This window comes from Trichosurus vulpecula, chromosome 3 (assembly GCF_011100635.1).
Source record: "Trichosurus vulpecula isolate mTriVul1 chromosome 3, mTriVul1.pri, whole genome shotgun sequence".
In the NCBI taxonomy this organism is placed as follows: domain Eukaryota; kingdom Metazoa; phylum Chordata; class Mammalia; order Diprotodontia; family Phalangeridae; genus Trichosurus; species Trichosurus vulpecula.
Window position 1 is genome coordinate 157,522,639 of NC_050575.1, and position 17,520 is coordinate 157,540,158.

Here is a 17,520-nt window from a genome sequence, read left to right on the forward strand (position 1 = left end):
GCAGGCTCGCTTGGAGGCGGGAGCCAGATATTCATTGATCGTTTCTCCCGTCCATCTCCAGTCATGTTGCTCATGCTTCTTTTTGCAACTGGTTCAGGGAGAAGCCAGTTTGAGGATCTAGCTTATGATTGGGTCTCCACACAAGGGGGCGGTGCTTAGGGTCTGGATAATAAGCAGGACGGTCGTCTTCTCCCTCCCCATTCCTCTCCAACAGCCAGGTTTCAATAGCTCTGGCGACTCGTTTGAACCCTGGCTTGGGGGAGGTTTGAGGGGCATCGCCTTAATGTCAAGTTCTGGGCCACAAGTACCCGCAGTGTACCATATATGGGTCCCTCTGCCGTCCTCGCAGCATCTGTGTGACCCCTGACCCCCCAGTGACCTCTTACCCCTCTGGTAGTGCTCCCTCACCAGGGGCCCATTTGCACGTCCAGGGTGGAGGGTAGCAATGGAGCTGGGCAGCCACTTCCAGACCTTTGAGGACTTCAGGGAATGCTTCAGTGCCTACAAGAGGGAGAACAAATGCACCTTCGGGCTGAGGAACTGCATCTCCGTCCGCTTCCATAACCTCAACCATGGCACCTCCATCCGTGAGGACATCACGTAAGAGTGCCCGCCCTGCCTCCCCCCGGGTCCGGGTGCAGAGGGTGGGGATGCCAGGGAAGGGGAGCAGGCGCCGCGCCCCCTCCCCCGCCAGCTTGGCACCTGGCACAACGCCCTCCACGTGCTTAGGTTTCACGGGATTGAGGGCCGGAAGTGGGGACCTTGGACTTCCTGTAGGCCACCCTTACTTTACAGAAGCTCTCCCTAAGCCTTCTGACTGTAGATCCAGTGTTCTCTCCCTTGTGCCACACAGCCCTCTTATGTGCTGACCGTGTCACTCTCCTGCTCTATAACCTGCTGAGGCTCCTGGAGACCTACAAAATGAAACTCCAGCGTACCCCGTAATCTTAGTTCATTCTACGCCCTTCCAGGTATCCTAGAGTAGACAGAGGCTGTGTGATGCAGCGGATGGACTGCTGGATTTGTAATCAGGAAGACCTAAGCTCCTATTCTGCTTCAGATACTAATTAGGTATCTTGGACAAGGCAGTTAACCTTTCTAAGCCTCAGTTTCCCCATCTGTAAAATAATGATAAGATTGTCACCTGTCTCAAGGTTGTTGGGATCAAATGAAATAGGATGTATTTAAAGGGCCTCAAAAGCCTAACATATGTGTGTGGATTATTTTTACTAGCCAGATTAGGCCACTAGCCCTTCCCTGGTCAGGTAGGTGATGCTGTGGAGTCAGGAAGCTGCAAGTACAAGTGTGTCCTCAGACTCTAGCTGTGTGACCTTGGGGAAGTCATTTAACTTCTGCCTCAGTTTTCTCAACTGTAAAATTTGGGTAATAAATAGCACCTACTTCACGGGGTTGTTGTGAGACTCCAATGAGAATATTTGTGAAGTGCTTAGCACAGTGCCTGGGAAATAGTAGGTACTATAGAAATACTAGCTGTTATTATCTCATCCTGCCTACTCCCAGTTCATGCAACTCATGCCAGTCATTTCTCTGTGCCTAAAACAGAGGTTCCCAAACTTATTTGGCCTATCACCCCCTTTTCAAAAAAAAATTACTCAGCGCCCCACTGGAAATCTTTCTTTAACCCTTTAACTTTTTAAAAAATTTGCACCATTTCAAAATATATACATATATATATATATACACACATACATACGTATGTATATATATACATACATACGTATGTATATACATACATACATACATATATATGTGTATATATATACATACATACATACATATATCTTTAAAATAATGCTTCTTAAATTTAATAATTTATTGTAAATTTGTGGGGGTTTTCCTGCATTGAAATTTTGATGATTCAGTATTGTGTCATGTAACCCCATAGTATTGTATTGTAAAACAAGTCATTATACTCACATATTCCTGCTAATACATGCTAGACTTCCTGAAAATGTGCAACAAGCCCACCTGCCAACACTTGCTTGTTAGGACCTGTTGGCGGACTTGACCACTGATTGGTTATAACTTGCATTTTATGTATTTATTTGGAAAATAATGTAATTGCTCGTACTTTAGCTTTTATACAACAGATGAAACATGTACAAATGGTTTTTCATACTTTTCTTATCTTTCCTTATGCCTCCACCACCCCCTCATTTTTATTCAAAGCCCCTCAATTGCACTCCAGACTACTACTTCCCCCCTGGATCGGTCCAGAACCCCCAGGGGGCGATATCATCCACTTTGGGAACCTATTAGTCAATATCCCTGTGACTCCTCTGACCAAAACTCCCTTATGTGTTGTCTTCCCCATCAGAATGTAAGCTAAAGGAGGGCAATGCCTGTCCCAGTTGTAGTATCTGTTTTTTCAGGGCTTAGTACAGTGTCTATTATATATGCACATAAGTGCTTAATGCTCATCTTGGGTCTGAAGAGGTAGGTTTTCCCTGTCATTTGTGATCTTGATTCTAACCCATTGCCTTTCCAAGAATTTTCCCCAATTGCACCCCAGGCTACTACCGTCACACCCACCCCTCCCCCCCCCCCCCCCCCCCCCCCCCCCACCCCCCCCCCCCCCCCCCCCCCCCCCCCCCCCCCCCCCCCACCGCCCCAATTGTTCTAGTGCCCCCTAGGGGGCAGTAGCACCCACTTTGGGAACCTATGGCTTAGAAGGTACTCTTTCTATAACTTTGACTATAGAAATTAGATTTATTCAAGACCCACTTCAGGTCCTACTCATCATGAAAACCTTCCCTCATTTGCATATATAATATCCCCCTATAACTGTCTCCAGCTGTGATTTGGCTATAAATTTGCTTGATAATTGTCTAATTGACTTGAAACTGAACAGTCACTATCCTAATGCAATTCCCTTATAATAAAATCAACCAAATATTTTCTCTCCATTTAAAAGATGAGGAAACTGAGGCCCAAAGAAAGGAAAAATACTGGTTCAAACATAAGTCAGTGATCCAACTGGGACTTGAACTGAGGCCTCCTGACTTCATATCCCAGTCTCTTAGCATGATAAAGTACTGCGTCTCATACAGATTTTGGTCTCCTCGAATCACAACCATATCACATCAAAAGACCTCACTTTTCTTCTCTGTAAAATGAGGCTGCTGGACCAGGTGATCACTAAGATCCCTTCTCAGCTTGAAGCCTATGATCCAATGAATTCTTTAGTAAGTATCTACTAGGCGCTCTGCACTGTGCTTTAGCACAGTATGAAAGAAATAATCTATATATAGTCCCTGCCCTCCGGACTTTTACAGTTTGTCCTAAGGGCCAAATGAATTGCACAGTCACAGTCAGGTCTGTTTTCTTCTCTGTAAAATAGAGGGAATAAAACTTCTACAGACTCCCTATGTCATCAGGCTTCTGTGAGAAATTACCTAGTAAAGTAGTATAGAAATATGACTCGTGCATCTACAGGAGCATGTTGCTGTTGATAAACCATTTCTTTATACAGGATTTCATTCAGCCCCTAAAATGTTATGATATGTAGGGCAGAGATTATTACCTCTATTTAACCTAGGCAAAAAATCAAAACTGAGAAAAGCCTAGTGATTCACCCAAATGAGTGATGAAGCCAGAAAGAGAATCCATGCCTTCAGTGTTCTTTAAACCATACTAGTCATATGTTAGGAAAAATAGTCAGGAAAGCAATATACAAGGTGAATCGGCAAGAAGAAAAACCGTTGATTAATGCAGAGCAATAGACCACACTCATACTTGTGGCAAGTAGACCGACAGTCTAATGGGAGAACTTCTAGTCCAAGGGTTCCTGGCTTTGTCAAGTAGGTAAATGCCTTTTGTTAATGTCATGGACCCCTATTTTTACTACAGTTATTATCCATTGATAATTATCATTGATAATTTATCAATTTATCGATTATCCATTGATATAAAGAAAAGAGAACTCCTTAGCACTTTAAAAATGATTTGGATTTTATTCTTCACAAGTCTCTGTACATTTGAAAACTAGAAATACATATGCAAAACAATCCTTTTCCTGAAGGTGGTATTTGCTTACTGGTTACATTCATTTAATGGATTTTCTATTGAGGCTACTGCTGTTGTTTTGCAACTTTCTGAGACTGGCAACTTGGTTGGAGTGATGAAAATTCCAATCTTAGATCGAGTTTCCACATTTAGCTTGTTCATTATTTAGATATCAGCGCAACAAATAGAGAAAATCCACTTATACAAACTTCAAAAACATCAAATACTTCACAGCTTGATCAGTCAGAAAGAACATATAGCCAGAAGTCACTTGGGTACTTTTGTGCAAAGGTTAATTTTGAAGAATTTTTTTTCCATTTTTCCATAAATGAAGGATCAGTGACATAAATCTGTGAGCACAAAGCTCACAGTTTTTCCCCTACGTTGGGACTACATACATCTAAGTCACGGTGCTTGGAGATACTTGGGTTCACAGGCCTGGCAGGCAGTTACTCTGTGGTCCCCCACAGGTTGGGGAGCTCTGTTCTAGTCAGTCCAGCACCTCTCCTCAGTTTTATAGATGAGGAACCTGAGGCTCAGAGAAAGACATTGACTCGCTTGAGGTTATAAAGCTCGTAAGTCAGAGAACCAAGACTTGAACCCAGCCATCCTAACTGAGTCCAGTGTTCTTTGCATTCTTACCTTAAAACATTGTCCATAACCTTGGGGAAACTCAATTCAGTCGAGACAATAATATTAATATAAGGATACTGAAAAGGAATAAAGTAAATTAGTAGTGTTACTTAAGGATCCAATGAGTGATAAAAGAGTGACAGACTAGTTATGAGGCCTCTATTGTAAACTAACCATGAGGTTAAAAAGGTTCTAGGTTAGGACTTTTATTTAAGATTGTAGGAACCCCTTCTCCCCTACCCCCCACATTTTCCCAAGCTAATAAGTAAAAGAGTTGGGATTCAAGACCAATGCCTGACCATATTGTTTTTTCCCATTGTATTGTGCATTGGGAATGGGAATGGAAAAGGAGCAAATGGGGGTGGGGGGGTTATAGGAAGAATCTTTAGAATGTGATGACAGGCTGACTATAGGAGATAAAAGGAGGAAAAGGACTTGAATGTTGTAGAATATTAGAGCTGGTTAGAAACATCATACATAGAATGCTAGAGCTAGAAGGGACTTTAATGATCATCTATCCCAACTCTTTCAGTTCAAGAAGAAGAAAACTGAGGCCCAAAGAGGGGAAGAGACTTAGCACTTATTATACATTTTAAAAAAAAATTACCAGGCAGTATCTGTCTCATCTAACAAGGTTACATGGTATGTTAGTAGCAAACAACTCCAAGGTTTTTAGTCTAAGTCAGGAGAACAGTGGTGTCCTTAACAAGAAAGGATCTTGGGAAGTGCCTTCTTGTACCAAGTTTTATCAGTAATTTTGAGCATTGCTTCCTGGCTTTACCAAAACTGTGTAGGCTTTTTTAGTGGCCTCATCAACCGGGTAGCCGTCCATACACTGTACCTGTAGGAGATGCAGCCATCCTTTAGCTCTTGCTCCCTCCAACCTCTTTATGCCAACCTAGGCACATCCTGTTTTTCTTAGTTTTGTTTATGGAATAGCAAGACCAGCTAGGCCCAAGCCCTGCCTTGCTGAGTGTCTGAAAATAGGAGGGTAAAATACCTTGGCCCTCACAGTAAGCAGCTAAGAGTTTGTTCGGTAATAATACTCCCAAGGAGGGTGTGTGTGACCAGTTCCACCCACCAATTAGTCTTTGATTCATAGAATTGCAGGGGACCTCAGTTGTTCTTGTTTAACCTGTACCCAAACAGGAATCCTCTGCACCCCATCCCTAACAAGTGATCATCAGACCTCCACTTGAAGGCTTCAAGTGAGGAAGGAACTGTGTGCTTGCTAAGGCACCCCATCCTGCTCTTTGACAGTTCGGATGGCTAGGAAGGTTTCCCTTACAGTAAACTCAAATGAGTCTTTGACTCTCTCAGGAGCCCCCTATAGGGATCCATCTTACTTTCCCTTGACATCGCAAGGATATTAGTGGTCTATTGATTATTCTTTGCCATTGCTACGTGACTAGTCTATTTTCTTTTTGAATCTTATGTTGCTTTGATGACATTCTTGACTTTGCTTCTCCTTTTAATCCCATGTCCATGATATATTGCTGCTTACCTCTCCTTACCAGGAACCTTTCTGTTGGCTTCTGAGTGATCCTCATTTGCATTCTTCAGAGATGGCAGAGTTCAGTGCCTGGAAGCCCGTACAACAATACTAAAAGAATATTGGAATTAAAAAGATAGGCCTTTGTTTCAGGGGTCATTGGAAGAAATTTCCAGTTTCTCCGAAGTAATCTAGCCAACTCTTCTGTTTTCAATTCCGGACTCAATTTAAGGTCCATTGGTGATGTCTATTCAAGATATAGGATCATAGATTTAGAGCTATCAAAGATGTTAGAGGCCTTTCTTCAAGCCCAACCCCTTCATTTTACAGGTGAATAAACTGAGGGACTAAGATGTTAAGTGCCTTACCCAGGCTACATAACTGGTAAATGGCTGAGACAGAATTTGAACCCGCATCTTTCTGATTTGACTCCAAGTTAGATGATATATCCATTATGTTATATTGCTTTTCTTTGTGCATGTGGACATGTGTGTGCACGTGTGTATTCATAAATACACTGATGGATGAGCTTTGGCCATCCAACTGTATTGTTGAGCTCTACCTCTCTGCAATTGATCCTTACTATTTCTAGTTCTGCCACCTAGGGCCAAGTAGAAGAATTCTCATTCTAATCCTGTGCTTTTTTCCATGGCTATCTTCCATTCCTGGAATGTCCTTCTTTGTCTGTACCTCCTGGCTTCCCTGGTTTCTTTCAAAACTTAGTTCAAATCCCACTTTACAAAAGAGACCTCATCCCCCTCAGTGCTAGTGTCTTCTCTCTGAGATTACATCAAATTTACCTTGTATCTTTTGCTTACATAATTGTTTGCGTATTATCTCCCCCATTAGACTGTGAGCTCCTTGAGAGGGGAGAATAGGTTGGGGTGGGATTTCTTCTTTGGGGTTTTTGTTTTGTTTTTTTTTTTTTTGCTTTTCTAAGGGAAAGTACAAAAGAAATGTATTTTAGTTTCTAAAGCCTGAGTTCAGCTATGTGGTTGCATGGTGATTAGTAAATGGTAAATGGTAGTCATCACTGCCTATGAAAACTTCTTCTTAAGACCTTTGAAAAGAAATAGAATATTAGTTTAGCAAGCATTTATTGAATGTCTGCAATGTACGCCTTTGTTAGCTGCTACAGAAAATACTAGACATGGTTTATGTGCTCATGATGTACTTAGTCTAACAGGAAGGATAATACACAGTACAAGAAAAAATATGCAGTAATTAATTATAGTATAGCATATAGTCTGTAATAAGCATTAGACAGGGAGAAAGTGCTGTGTAAATTTAAAAAGAAAAAGATTTTTTTACTGGAGTGTTCAAGAAAAACTTCCTAGAAAAGTAGAAAACTAAGACTTGAAAGATGGGTAACATTTAAACAGATGGGAAGAGAGTGCTTTAGTCACAGAAAACAGTACAGGCAAAGCATGAAGGTGAGAAAGTGCTAGATATCGTGAAGGGTGACAAGTACAGTCAGTCCTCGACAATCAAGGGCTTTACTTTTGCAACTTCAAAGATTTGTGTGATTTTATTCATAACTTCATTTTCCTTTTGTGTTAGCAACCCTGCACATTCCAGGCTAGTGAGAGCCACAATGGATGAAAGTTTGTGGAGCAGCTGGTATTTTACTAGGCACTTCACTGGTCTCATTTACCCTACCGTTTTAAAGATAGCTCCTCAAATTTGTTGTACGTTGTAATTGTTTGCCTTGAAAACCCAAGTTTTGTGTTTCAGTTATGCCCCCCCAAAAAATAGTGCAAGTCCTTTGGGCACTAAGCCCAAGTGTGCAAGGGCAGTGATGCTACTTAGTGAGGAAATAAAGGTGTTAGATAAACTTCTTTCCAGAATTTCTACAGCCACTGAGTTTGGTGTTAATGAATCAATGATTCATTATATCCACAAAAAGGAGGAAAGTATTTATGGTACTGTAAATTTGATGTGTTATAAAAAGTGAATACTGTCTCAAATCAATGGTTTGTTTTGTTCTATTTTTTTAATGAGCTGTTAGCATGAAACATCACAGAATTCTGGAGAACTACTAGCAAGAAAAAATGTTTCGCATGTTACCAATTTTATTTCGTGTATTGCATTTTATGGGTTACTATGTTAGGAAAAGTGCATATTATCAAAATTAATGTTTTGTTATGAAGAATTGTATGTAGGAAAATGTATTTTCAGCAGTCTCTAGTGAGAGATTACAGTTGTAGTTTTTTTAATTAAAAAAGGGAAGATTACAGTTTTTGGTGGTCACCAGAACCTAACTCCCTATTTCCCAGAGGTTCAGTGTATCAACATTCAAGTTTTTTTAGTTTTGCTCCATTTTCCAGCAATGTTACTCCTGGGAAAGTTGAGGATTGATTATATTGCAGGTTAGCTGAGATAACATAAGTGAAGGGATTAAGAGAAGGTAGAAAATATAGAGGTTACAATGTAGTAGAAGACCTTGAATACCAGGCTAAGGAGTTTGGATTTCGTCATCTTTAGGAAGAGAAACACATGAAAAGTCAAAGGATAAAACAGTAATGCAAAATATCACAAGGCAGTGTATGATTTAAGTTATAACAAGTGCCCTTAATTTACAAAAAGTGAGAGACTGTGATGGCAAAGGCATTTATTTTCTAGGGGCATGGTGCTTGAAATAACTAGATAGATAAGATCCAGATAGGTGAGGAAGGGGGTTTCCATGATGAAGACTGGGACTCCAGGTAGCTATTTCTTATTATAAAATCCTCTTCCATATTCAGAGAGAGAATGTGGTGACTCCAGAGGGAAAAGAGTGAGAGAAATAGGCAAATAATGAGTAGTATTGATCATAGGACCCTGCCTGATATATGTTTTTTCATTCCATACTGCCCTGCTTTGGGTCCTGGGACCACATCTTCAGTAGCTGTAGATTAGCAAAGAATGAATAAAAAGATTCCATAGAAAGTAGGAGGCTTAGAATTGCTACATTCTACACAATGTCAAGAGGACTTGAGGTAGGCCCGCACTGGGCTGGGTGGACTCTTTGTGAAAAATTTATGGGAGGACATGGAAAAGAAGCATGTATAGCATAAGAAGGCATGGATGGGCTGAGATCTGTACTATCAAAAGAAATAATTAAGATCTACTGAAATTTATAGATGAAGAAGCTTAAGGTCTTAAGGGGAAGTGACTTATCCACAATTGCAGAGCTAATAGTTTTCAGAGCTGTGACTCAAAACTGGTTTGGCATCTTTGGAAGGGGTGCAAGGAAAATGAATCAGAAATCAATGTACTTGGCCTGGTTTTAGAAGACAGATCCAGAGTCAATGGGCGGGAGCTACAAGGAGGGAGATTTCAGCTTCATAGAAAAGAAAACCTTCCTTTCAGTTAGCACTGTCTCAAAGTAGAATTGTCTGCCTCAGAAGGAAGTGAGTTCCTTGTTACTAGAGGTCTATGAGCTATATGACTATCTGGCAGTGATGATGTAAAAGAAAATTCCGATTTGGGTAGGAGGTGACCTAGATGACCTCTGAAGTCCTTCCTGCTCTGAGTTTCTAGTATTGTTTCTATGATAGCACATTGTATTATGCTAATGGTAAGAGCATTGGACTTCACTTCTCTGCTTCTCAATTTTTTTGCAGGGGAGTGGGGAAGCCTAGATTACCTTATCTCCATGGTCACTTCTAGCTGTTTGCCTTCTGTACTGTAACTGTGAATTAGGACCATTTGTTTGTTTATACTTTCTTGCAGTGGTACTGAGCCTACACCTGAGCTATGTCCTCTCTCTTTACTTTCATATTGCTTGATGGTGCTTCAGTTTTTTTACTGTACTCCTGGGATTCCCTAGGATGTTGCATACTGGGTCCTTAGACTTAAAGAAATCTAACCTAGCATTATAGTATCTTTATTGTTCTCCTCTTTCTTCCTCAGGTATATGCAGGTGAAATTTGTTTGTACCCGAGCCCAATCATACAGAAAGCAGAAGGCAGAGCCCAGTATGTGCCCAGCATACTTAGTCCTGCAATATGATGAGGAATTAGACAGGCTATTTATCAGTGAACTGAACACCCAGCACATCCACGTTGAAACCAAAACTGCTGCTGTCCTACAGGCTGGCTCTTCTCCTGGACAAAGAGCCTCAGAACTGTGTAAGAACTCCCAGGAGGATTCTTCTGGTGAATTGCCATCAAAACTGTGGTGGATGGAACCCCAGCATGGGAAGACCACCTCTAAGGACACTGGGATGGCAAAGAAATCCTTAGCTGAGCCCTCCTCTTTCCCTCATGAGAGCCCTGTTCTTCCTGAACTGAGGCAAGAGGGCATCACCTCTTTGGACCTGGCTCACGTGGCAGAAGTGATGAAGAATTTCCTTAAGGCAGACATGGGATCCATGGCATCTCTCAGCGTGGGTAGCAACCAAGACCTTGACCGATTTAGCTTCCAGAGCAGCAAGATGCAGGACCTTTTTGTTCGCTTCCCAGAGAACCTCCTACTACACAGGGTTGAAAATACACATGGTCATGTGCTCTATGCCTTTCTGGTAGAAAGCAAGGAGCGGGAGGGACGAGTGGTGCACTTTGCAGTGCTCAGGGAAGAGACATCTTTCTCTGTTGCCAAGATGCTGAGCGTCTTCACTGAGTTCAATTCTGACTGGTCCAAGGTCAGGGTCATCTTTGTGGAACCATCCTTCCAGTACCGAGATGTGGTGCAGGAGCTGTTCCCGTTGGCTCGTGTGCTTCTCTCCATCTACCACACAACCCGACTCCTAGAGAAGAAGCTGCAGAGGAGTCGGGCCAGTCAGTCCTTCAAGCACCTGATGAAGGAGGCTTTGCGGGAAGCAGTGTTTGTTGCCTCAGGCCCCGGCCTACAGAAACTCTCTAGGATGGCAGAGACCCTCCTAGACAAGGACCTCTATAGCTACCTACAGGTCCACTGGTTCTCTTGTGAGCTGCTTTGGTATATGCATGCCAGGAAGGGTCTTCATGCCTGTAGTACCTACATGGACAGCCTTGACCTGGTTACAAGTAAAGTATCTAGTCTCTTCAGGGAACAGCAGTCCTTGGTGGGCTGCATTTTGCGTTTTGTAGATTATGTTGACTTTTTCAACACCAAACGACCGAAGAACCCACCCCAATCTCTCCCTAGTAGGGAGAGGGCTAAGCCAAAGGGTAATATTCCTTTGAGGCCCAAGAGAGCCGCAGATAGTTATGTATCGAACCTGTCTAAGACACCCAAGCTTCCTAATGAAGCCACTCCCCTGTATCCTCAGCAGCAGCCACAGCAAAAGCCACAAATGCAGCAGGCCTTTTGGGGTGACATGTTAGAGGCCTTGCATAAGAATGGCTCTGACCTTGCCTACCAGCTCTGCCATAGTGAGTGGGAGGTTGTGCAGAATTCTACCCAGCTGGTAGAAGTGGCTGGATGTGCAGCAGAGGTGCAGTTGCTGGAAGATTCCCACCAGATTAGCAAAGATGGGTGCACTTGCAGCTGCTCCTTCCAGCAGCGCTATCACTTACCGTGCCGCCATATCCTTGCTATGCTCCACACCAACAAGGAACCTGTGAGGGAGGCCATGGTGTGCAGGCGGTGGCAGAAGCGGTACCAGCACCTACTTGGGCCCAATGGGGAGCTTCAGGACCCTATCAAAGACTTGAACATCAACCAGGCTTGGGAAGAGGGTAGAAGGGATGTGATCCAGAGCCTCAGTAGGGAGTTGGCCAATCTGCTGATGCAGAGTGAAGGGGCAGAGCTGGAGGAACGCTGCTCCACTTTGGGGAAGATTGTGGACATATGGGCTGAGCCTTGTGAGCTGACAGAGATTGATCAGCAGTTGGGAGACTACAATGACGTAGGGCATCTCCCTTTCCTCTGGGTGAAACAGGAGGAAGCTGAGAGGCTCCCTCGTTCTGGGACCACAATACTTCTAGACTGAGGCACCTAATAAGCCAAAGACCTCTTTAGAAAGCAGAACAGGAGTGGGACTAGCACACACCCCCAAGTCCCTTTTTTCTTGTTTTGTTTTGTTTGTCCCCATCTCATCCCAGGCAGGGCTAATGATGAATTGAGGGATGAGACCACACTTTTGTCCTCAGCTGGTCAGTACCACTGGTATATCTGTGCCCTTATACCTGTGACTGGTATAATTGGGTTGGCCCTCAGGATTAGGAAAAGGCCTAAATGCCCTATTCCTTTTCTTGGCATCCTTCTTGTTCCAAAGGTTGAATGTGTTCAAATAAACTTGTGTTCATGTAGAGGGATCTCTTCCATAGGTCAGTTCCTACCTACTCAGAGGTTGAGACTCCTCTTCTCCAGAATAGATCCAGTCAGGATCTAGCAAGGGAGCTGTTCAGGAAAGAAGGGAGAAAAGGTAGTTTCTTGATGTTGCTGCTATACACAGAGATTGTCACTATACTTATCTTCTTTGAAATATTAATAAAAGTTGTTTTTTTTAATAACCCATTTATTTGCTTTATGGATAGAGCTATGTCTCTTGGAGAGAAACAAGGAGGAGCCTTAGTATTAAATTTAAAAGAATCTGCCTCTTAGTCAACAACTGTTATCCATTAGAACTAACCAGACCTGAAATATAAATAGCAAGTCACTTAGACTATAGCACTTGACATGTTGATGCAAAAGGCATACTGCTCCTTTTTGTATGAATTAGGATATCATTGGATCTTAGAGCAGAAATAATTTTAGAGATTGAAACCAGTATCTAATTTGAAGAATCATTTGGTGTAGTAGAAAGAGCCTGGGTTCTTATTTTAGCTGACACTTAACAGGTGTGTGAATATGGGAAAATTAATTAACCTCTGTGAGCCTCAGCTTCCTTAACTATTACAATGGAATAATAATACTTACGGAGACAGTGGAGTTGAATAATGCTGGACTTGGATCCAGGAAGACTTGGGATCAAAACCAGCTTCTGACAGTAGTGCTCTGAGCATGGACAATTCACCTCACTTCTCAGGTAACTGAGAACTCAAGGTTCAGGTAACTCTTTTTTAACATGGGGAGAGATGGGGAGATGTAGAGTGAGTTCTAAACCAAGAAGTCACAGCTCTTTGACAAACCTCACTGGCTCGCTGAGAGGTAGTCCTTGAAAACCTTTGAGTACTATAGAAATGTGAATTATTCACATGACTGAGGTTGAGAGAGGGAAGGTGGCTCATAAATATTAATTTGTATCACAAGACACAGAGGTGATGGATTCAGTCCATTAATTACTTGGGAGGCATTGGTTTATAAGACAGGATGTACGATGTGTAGTGGTTTCTGAGTCATCTTTGAAAGAGAGTCTAGAACAGCTTTTGACTTTGAGTTCAACTTAACCCTCATGGCCCGGATAACCATTCTTCAGCATTAGGGTCTCAGAATTAGAGATCCTGGCATCCTGTGAATCGGTGAAGCCTAGAACCTACTTCATACTTTGTCATAAAGGACACTAAAGGTGGGTTTGTACCAACACCAACCTAGCTGGTTCCAGCCAAAATTCTCAGCTCCCATTCCTCTCGGAATATTAAGTACTTCAGAGTTAACACCTGTTTAAGCAAATGCACTCTTCCCCTCCTCTCTTTCCCCATATTACCATCACTATCCTTGCCCCACCCCTCCATAGCATCCTCTGCCCTCTTATTTCTCCCTCTGGAAATCTTGGAATTGTTAATATACTTCACTTAATTCTACTGCTCTTCACTTTGGGCTTTCAGGAGCCTGGCTCTTGTCTTTGGCCACCCTCTGCAGCAGGTGCTCCTCTCATTGGCTGAAAACAGGACTGGTAGGAGGAGAAGGCATGTACTTCATTCCCCATGGCCGCTTCCAGACCATTCCTTTGCCACCATCACTCAGCAGCCTGTCCTTGTAGATTCATTCTATCTATGGTTATCACCCAGCTCCTTGCTGCAGCCATATGCTGCCCTGTAGGTCATTTTTGCTTTTTCAAGTTCAGGTGCTGGCTTCTATAGTCTTCACTGCAACCTCTACTTTTGTATTTTTTAATTAAATATATACATTAATGTTCTCTCTAATGCAGAGTTTATAGCCCTCCTAAAGTCTTTTTTCTAACTTAGCCCAACACAGAGATAAACATACCCCTGATCTCACCATCACCCATAATTGACCTACCTCCATTATCCAGGATTCTGAAGTTGCTCTGCTTGGCTAGAATCTATCCTTCCATCTCACCTTGTGCCTCATCTTTCCAAAATTTAGTCTTCATCCTCATCATAACCTCATGTTACTGGCTCCCTTAAAAGCCTTGACTTTATAGTTGGCCATGTGTTATCAACTGCCCTTTGGACACTTTCCCACTTGACTGGGAATACAGGTATAGAAGTAAACATGTACAAAACAATACAGAGCAATTTTAAGAGGGAGTGGGGTGATGGAAGAAGGAATAGATTGAGAAAGTAGAAGAAATCAGAAAATACCAGTCCCACTTGGCCAAACCCAATCACTCCATCATTCTTTTCCACCATTCTCTTTCTCATTTCCTATGTAAGCACTACCTTAGCTGGAGAAATTCATGTAACTGCTAACTAGATTCACTAAAAGTTATCCAATTACTGGGCTCACATTTTATATATATATGTATATATATACACACACACACAAACATGCATATATACATGTATTTTTTTTCTCCCAATTGAGAAGAGGAAGAAAAACAAAAGTTTAGTTATATATGATCAAGCAAAACAAAATGTCCAAAAAAATGTGTCACCACCTTCTGAGCCCTTTACCTCTGGAGGTGGGTAGTGTCATTCTCCTGGAATTGTGGTTGGTGATCGCTCTGATAACAGTACTCAATTCTTTCAGAATTATTTTTCTTTGCCTTATCATTGTCATTATATAAACTGTTCTGGTTCTGTTCACTTTCTTCTCCATCAGTTCCTATAAAGTTTTCCCAGATTTCTCAGAAACTATCCCCTTGATCTTGATCATTTCTTAAAGCACAACAATATTCCATGATATTTATATAACATAACTTGGTCAACCATTTCCCCTATTTATCCTCCCTCAGATTCCCATTTACCACCTCAAAAAAAGCTATAAATATTTTTGTACAAATTGAGAGTTTGTTTTGCCTAGAAATAATCCCTCCTAATTCTCCCTTCTCCCCTTTCCTGCATATTTCACTGTTGAGTGAAATGTATTTCTATACTATGTGTACATATATATTCTTCCCTCCTTTTACCAGTTCAGATGAGATATCTTTGGCTTCTCCAACTAATTATCCTTCCTTAAGCAAAGGACCTTGCCTTTTTCACTGGGAAAATAGAGGTTATTACTCTAATGTCTCTCACTCCAGGCCTCAAAAACCCCTATTCATCCCACATTTTCATCTTCCTTCCAGTCTCTTCCAGAGGCTATGTATGATCTGAGGGGACTTATTCTATTCTGCTTCAGAACTCCCACACTGGGGCCAATTATTGGTGAGTCAGTGAGTACAAAATCACAAACTGAGTGAGTATGTTTCTAACCTTCAAACAAGGTCCATTTGTCATCAGTTTTGTGTATACTCAACCCCTTACCACAATCAATTAGGATTTGAAATCTAATCAATACTATGATCTCTTCCATTGACTGTCTAAATGCAGAGGTTCCCAAACTTATTTGGCTTACTGCCCCCTCTAAAATAAAATTACTCAGTGCTCTTCAGAAATCTATGTTAATAGTTTTTAAAAATTTGTATCATTTCAAAAATATATATTTTAAATGATACATCTTAAATTTAATAATTTATTGTAAATTTGTGAGGGTTTTCCTGAATTGAAATTTTGATGATGCAAGTCATTACACACAAAGATTCCTGCTGATGCATGCTGGACTTCTTGAAAATGTGCAACAAGCTCACCTGCCAACTCTTGCTTGTTAAGACCTGTTGGGGAACTTGACCACTAACGGATTATTATAATTTGCATTTTGTGTGTTTATTTGGATAATAATGTAATCACTATAACTCTGTTACACAGATGAAAGATGTATGAACAGTTTTTCAAACTTTTATCTTCTTTCCTTATGCTTCCACTGCCCCTTTATTTTTATTCAATGCTCCCCATTTGCACTCATGGCTACTACAGCCCCCTGGATCTTTCCAGCGCCCCGCAGGGAGTGCGGAGTGGTATTGCCCACTTTGGGAACCTATTAGTCAATATCCCTGTGGCTTCTCTGACCAAAACTCCCCTATGTGTTGTCTTCCCCATCAGAATGTAAGCTAAAGGAGGGTAGTGCCTGTCCCAACTTTGTACTTGTTTTCCCAGGGTTTACAGTGCCTATTATAGAAGCACATAAGTGCTTAATGCTCATCTTGGGTATGAAGAGGTGGGTTTTCTCTACCACTTGGATCTTGATTCTACCCCATTGCCTTTCCAAGAATTTTCCTTTTTGATTATTCTCTTTTTTTGTCTTTAGTTTCTCATCCATTTGGCTTCTTCACCTCCTATTACCATGGCTAGATTCTCCATTTCTCCCCATCCTTAAACCTTTCCTTTATCCTACTGTCCTAGTCCTTTGAACTGCCTTAAATGTGGAGGTCCCAATTAGTGCAAATAAAGAATCCTCTGAAGTGCTCACATGTATTCAACTCATACCATTTGAAGTTATGGTTATATAAAATATGTTACCCAGTTCCAGCCCAATAGAAATAGGCAAACTCCTACAAAGAGCTGTCTACACACATTGCCTCCATCTCTTTACCATGTGGTCACTTGTCAGTACCTCAAAATCTGGCTTCTGGCTCTATCATTTGAAACTGCTCTCTCCATAGTTACCAGTGATCTTTTTTTTTCTTTTACCCTTCACACTCAGCCTTCTATTCAATCATAAAACAAATTAACTCAGTATTGATCATGTGAAGGGAAAAGGATGGGTGGATAAAAAAATATTCTATCATGAGCCAAAACCCCATCCCACACGGGATATTGGAATAAAAGGTCCTATGACCCCTGTTTTGTGATCGGGCTTAAATGGCATTAAGAAAGTAGTTAAATTTTCCTAGACTATTCAAAACACTCAAAGCATCATATGAACATCTCAGGTTGAGAGTGGAGGGTGCTGGGAGAGGAGAGAGGTAGGGCAAGATGTCAAATGTCACTCTCACAGAAAACTTGGAAGCAGTCTCACCCCCATCTGTGGGGAGCCTCCTCTACCAAATAACAGCCCAGAAAATAGGTGAGCAGCAGACCAAGGGATAGATAGGCTTCCCACAGGTTGCAAGGATAAAGCTTCAGCCAACCCCATCACCTGAGAGATCATCAGAATCCATGGCTGGGAGCTGACATGGGCGGCTGGAGGGCTTTTATCCATGCTGGATTCTGAGCCAAAAGCTGTTCCTTCACAGGATAGATGTCTTCCAGGCCAAAAGAGAACCAAGGACTAAGGAGTGAGACTGCATTTTCCCCAAG

General features: G+C 41.9%; 1 protein-coding gene across 1 annotated transcript; it reads left to right on the top strand.

Moving 5' to 3' along the window:
* Positions 1–146: 146 nt before the first annotated feature.
* ZSWIM3 (zinc finger SWIM-type containing 3) lies at positions 147–12,653 on the top strand. The gene is made up of 2 exons (XM_036748474.1): positions 147–600; positions 10,046–12,653. The coding sequence occupies exons 1-2, from the start codon at positions 446–448 to the stop codon at positions 12,045–12,047; spliced, it is 2,157 nt and encodes a 718-aa protein (XP_036604369.1). The 5' UTR covers positions 147–445; the 3' UTR covers positions 12,048–12,653.
* Positions 12,654–17,520: the final 4,867 nt, after the last annotated feature.